Raw genomic sequence first — 5,578 nt, forward strand, 5'->3', positions numbered from 1 at the left:
AACTTTCTGGCTTAGCCCGGAAAAGAAACCCGTTTCTGACGTCGTCTGCAAACAAGGTCTTTCAGATCTACGTAGGGACTGGAAAACAGCTGCTTTCTGTGCAGTGTGGCGAAAATGTATTTTCATAATCAAGATGAAATATTTTGTTAATCATCAATTCCACATTTTTAAATAATGATCTGACAACAGAGGAAAGCGAGAAAGAGATAGTGCTATCCACTTTGTTGAATGATAGACAAGGATAGTAATACCGTTGTTAATCAAACACTGCCATTATAACGTGGACCTCACTATAGAATTAACAGAGTTTGTAAGTACTATCACGTTTGACTAAAATAGAACCCATCTTCAATTAATATTATTGTAAATTTACATTTTTTTCTATTTAATTAGCTTATTATATCACTCTAAGGCTCGGTTGCACAAAAGCCGGTTGAATTTTAATCATGGTTAAGTACATACGATACAATCAGAGATGACTTCTTTTAAAAGCCGGCTTCTCTGATGGATCTTGAACCACGATTAAAACTTAACCGGCTTTTGAGCAACCGGCACTAAATCTTTCAGATAAATACAACTTTTTATTCAACATAAATATAACGACAAAATACTGTATTTTTAGGCTATAAGGTTGTGCAAAGGCTAAAAATAAACTTTTCAAAGTTTTTGATTTGTATATCATCAAGCTATCAAAATGAAAAAGTTTTCTCAGGAAAACATTTTTTTTCGATCATTCTTTCCGAGATATGAGCGCCTGAAGTTTGAATTTTTGGGTCAGAACATTTCGAATTCGGTAAGAGATAAATCCATGAGATCTAGAGGATAAATTCTTCATGGTATTGTTGAACGAATAAAACAAAAACTATCTGAAAACATCCATTTTTAAGAAAGTTATTCAATTTACTAAAAATGACCAAAAATAACTTTTAGTTGAGTTACTTTTGGTAAATTTAATAACTTTCTTAAAAATTGATATTTTAAAAAGATTTTAATTCTATTTAATCAATAATACCTTCCCTCAGTAAGAACATAACCTATTTTTCGGACATTTTATTATTTATCAAAATTTGGGAACAGAATAGTTTTGGGCAATGCCTGGTGTTCTATCCCGATCAAATTCATATGATTTGTAATTGTATAAAAAAATAAATAAATACCATGAAGAATTTATCCTCATGGATTTATCTCCTACCGAATTTGAAATGTACTGTCCCAAAAATTAAAACTTAAGGCGCTCATATCTTGAAAAATAATGATCGGAAAAAAATGTTTTCTTGAGAAAACTTTTTAATTTTGATAGCTTGATGATATACAAATCGAAAAACTTTGAAAAATATCGTCAGTAGAAAGTTTATTTTTAGCCTTTGCATGTGTATTTATCCATACAATTTGAGTCTATAACCTATATTCTCACCATAGAGAAACAATAGCATAAGTAGATATCCCAGGGTATAGGGCGTTTATGTCGCAACTTTTACTGCTATCTCAAGCCTATAGTCCACGTAGTTATTTCCTGTGAAGCTTTATGACGCTGGTAGTCTCTCATATTGTTCCGTTCATACACTCTTACCCGGTCAAAACAGTAAAAAAAGACAATATTCGACAGTAATCGGCTTGAGATAACAGTTAAAGTTGCCACATAAACGCCCTATACCATGGCATATCTACTTACGCTATTGTTTCTCTATGCCTATATTCTCACTCTAAATTATGGTGAGGATATATTTTACTGTAGATATCACATCAGATATACTCTCAGTTAGTACACTACTACCATAGAGAAACAATAGCGTAAGTAGATATCCTATGGTATAGGGCGTTTATGTTGCAACTTTTACTGCTATCTCAAGCCGATAGTTCACGTAGTTCTTTCCTGTGAAGCTTTATGACGCTGGTCGTCTCTCATATTTTGCTGTTCATACACTCTTACCCGGTCAAAACGGTAAAAATCGGCTTGAGATAACAGTAAAAGTTGCGACATAAACGCCCTATACCATGGATATCTATTTATGCTATTGTTTCTCTATGTTCTCACTCTAAACTAGGGATGTTTTTCTGATTGTCTCTTGAACCATTTTATTCTTCACTTTCATCCCTTTATTTTTCTTATCAACTTTTTTCTCCCTTGATTCATCTTTCCCACACTTTATCCCTTGATCCATCCCTAGCATATCCCCTCACCGTTTACACCATTCTCAACAACACTGTCACCTTTTTTCCCTGAATAAATTCCCTGATAACCTTGGCTACTTCCTCCCTGCTTCCCTCATTCATATGCAGGTGATGGGTTCCATTGAGTTCGTGATACTCGAACCTTCTTGAAGTCTTCCGGATTTTGTCTAGTAGTTCCCCGTAGACCTCGGGCAGTTCGAATGTGATCCCAGGCCTGGCGCGTATGTTGAGGTATTCACAGCTGATTTTGTCGGCGTAGGCGTAAACCTGGTCTTTCGAGAACATTGCTAGACCTGCCACCTGTCGACAGAAATTGGAAACAATCGATTAATTAAACTAGTTGACCAAGCGAAGTGAGGTCTAAGTTTCAAGCCGACGGTTTGGCATTTCTCTTAATGTTTATATGTTGCGCATTCACGGCGAAACGCGGTAATAGATTTTCATGAAATTTGACAGGTATGTTTCTTTTTTAATTGCGCGTCGACGTATATACAAGGTTTTTGGAAATTCTACATTTCAAGGATAATATAAAAGGAAAAAGGAGCCTCCTTCATACGCCAATATTAGAGTAAAAATCAGACTATAGAATTATTCATCATAAATCAGCTGTCTAGTGGATTATAATACTACCCGTTCAAAAACATCGAACATCTTGAAAATGTATCTTTCCATCAACGTTAGTAGACAGTTGACTATAATACTACCCGTTCAAAAACATCGAACATCTTGAAAATTGTATGTTTCCATCAACGTTGTAGACAGTTGCAGCCAGACCTGATAACAGCGCTCACACTCACATTCCGGGACGACACGTCACGGTACGATAGGACAGAAAGCTCTATGTTTATTTAGGATTTTTTCTAAACATTTTAATTTGTTAAATTATTTATTTTTTTTCATGAAATTTGACAGGTATGTTTCTTTTTTAATTGCGCGTCGACGTATGTACAAGGTTTTTGGAAATTCTACATTTCAAGGATAATATAAAAGGAAAAAGGAGCCTCCTTCATACGCCAATATTAGAGTGAAAATCAGACTATAGAATTATTCATCATCAACTGACAAGTGATCACACAGATGTGTGGAGAAGCCAGTCTATTGCTGTATTTCAATCATTGTCAGCTGATTTATGATTAATAATTCTATAGTCCGATTTTTACTCTAATATTGGCGTATGAAGGAGGCTCCTTTTTCCATTTATATTATCCTTTAAATGCAAAATTTCCGAAAACCTTGTATATGCGTCGAAGCGCAATTAAAAAAGGAACATACCTGTCAAATTTCATGAAAACCTATTACCGCGTTTCGCCGTAAATGCGCAACATATAAACATTTAAACATTAAGAGAAATGCCAAACCGTCGACTGGAATCTTATCTTGAATCTTGAATCTGGTGTGACACAACTTCCTTGCCGTTATGAAAATTGACAACTGACGCTAGTGTTCACGCGCATCTCAAGTCTACTATTCTAAGATATGAGCCAGCTGGTGACAGGACAATAGCGCTGCAGACATACGAGATCTGCTATCTCTTCATAGTGAATGATTTAATAGAATCAACAGTTGCCAACAGTTTTGCAATTGAATAATCTTATTTCCTCGAATTTCGAGCTAATTTTCAATTTTAGGTGAAAATGTTATTGAACATTAATTGTAGAGATTTTCATGCTCAATCTTTTCCACTCGAAATTTTTTGTTTAAATTGTATCCGAAGAGTTTATGAATATTTCTACCTCCAACTATGGAATAAAGCTAACATTAGCCAAGAATCTAACCTCAGAAACAGTGAAAATGAACTGACCTTCAATAATTGTGGATCCCGGTTTTGCCATTGATATAGTATCACCTTACATGATACAGTATTATCTCAACTTGATACAGTATCACCTCACATGATACAGTATCATCTCAACTTGATACAGTATTATCTCAACTTAATACAGTATCACCTCACATGATACAGTATCATCTCAACTTGATACAGTATCACCTCACATGATACAGTATCACCTCACATGATACAGTATCACCTCACATGATACAGTATTATCTCAACTTGATACACAACACCATAATTTGATACAAAACTTCCAACTTGTATGATCATATGCTGATAGTGAATGTTATGTGATTCTGGCTTCAAATTTATCAAGTTTTTCAATATTTTTCAATTTATTAATGCATTTTCAAGTGTAATAATAATTTGTTTCATCTTTCTGATCAACCGAGATACAAATTTTTTAGTATAATGTATATTTTTGACTGTAAATTTTTGTGATCTTTATAAAAGTGTTCTCATAACCTCATTTCAACTATTTTTATCAAAATTAGGGAGAGGAACCGTTTTGGGTTTATCCTGTTGATTCTCTCCCAATCATTAATTTGATGATGTGATTAAGGAATGTAATAAATGTAATGTAAATGTAACTTTGAATGGATCCTACAAACCATGGGATATCTTTTTATGCTATCTTTTCTCTGTGATATAATACTGACCTTCAATCGTGGATCCCGTGTGAACATAAATTCTCGACTGTTTTGCCGCGACGGCTGCATCCCTCGCTTCATCATAGTCTGGCAACTCTGCTTCGTCAGCGATCCATTGTGGGCATCCATTGCTATCTGCACCATCTCGTCGTACTCATAGCGGGGCTGGCTACTTTCCGGCAGGCCCTCGTATTTCAGAAATCTGTCAATTAATGGAAAATCAACAGACAAAAGTACTATGAGTAATTAATGGGTTAGCACAAATAGATGAATGACTCATTCATGAAAACATGACTACTTTCCGGCAGGCCCTCTTATTTCAGAAATCTGTCAATTACCGGAAAATTAACAAAAGTTATTGAAGAATTGGGTTAGCAATGGGTTAGCACAAATAGATAATGAGTACAAAACGCGTCCCGTAGCTCTGCCTCGGTAACTTTGAAACGGCATACAGGCAAGGTATGGTTCGCGGGGTAATATTCACGGCTTTGCAAAAACATCAGGCTTCAGAGTGTCTATAGTGAGGTCCACGTTTATAATGGCAGTGGAGAAAGATAAGAGAAAACTGTTGCTGATCCTCACTGTCTTGTAAATGCCTTCTATAGACGGTAGCTGATACAGGTTTATTGAGGTAATATTAACTGTTCATTCAAGTTTAAAATAATCAATTATATTTCAATAAGCAAGGAATTATATTTTTCAATAATTTCATGGTGCATTTTCATGAATGAGATTAAATCTTTTGTTAATTAAATATCAATTCTACTACATTGTTAAAAGACGATCTGGCAACAGAGCAAAGCGAGAAAGAGATGATACACAACTACAACATGATACAGTATCACCACAATAATATGATGCAGTATCATCTCAACTTGATACACAACACCATAATTTTATACAAAACTTATCTGCTGTG

The 5,578-nt window shown here is 34.8% G+C and overlaps 1 protein-coding gene across 1 annotated transcript; it reads right to left on the bottom strand.

Moving 5' to 3' along the window:
- Window positions 1–1,894: 1,894 nt before the first annotated feature.
- LOC120354144 (probable serine hydrolase) lies at window positions 1,895–4,863 on the bottom strand. Its single transcript, XM_039440478.1, has 2 exons — window positions 4,669–4,863; window positions 1,895–2,472 (listed from the first exon to the last, which is right to left on the bottom strand). Exons 1-2 carry the CDS (start codon window positions 4,801–4,803, stop codon window positions 2,185–2,187), a joined length of 423 nt encoding a protein of 140 aa, XP_039296412.1. The 5' UTR covers window positions 4,804–4,863; the 3' UTR covers window positions 1,895–2,184.
- Window positions 4,864–5,578: the final 715 nt, after the last annotated feature.

Source organism: Nilaparvata lugens, chromosome 14, assembly GCF_014356525.2.
Source record: "Nilaparvata lugens isolate BPH chromosome 14, ASM1435652v1, whole genome shotgun sequence".
Taxonomy (NCBI): Eukaryota; Metazoa; Arthropoda; class Insecta; order Hemiptera; family Delphacidae; genus Nilaparvata; species Nilaparvata lugens.

What these genes read in the sequence shown, in the direction of transcription:
- LOC120354144 (XM_039440478.1), bottom strand. Translation starts at nt 4,803, where the DNA reads ATGGTGCAGATAGCAATGGATGCCCACAATGGATCGCTGACGAAGCAG. An exon ending in CACGGGATCCACGATTGAAG is followed by an intron (nt 2,473 to 4,668) that starts GTCAGTATTATA and finishes TTCTGTCGACAG; the next exon opens with GTGGCAGGTCTAGCAATGTT.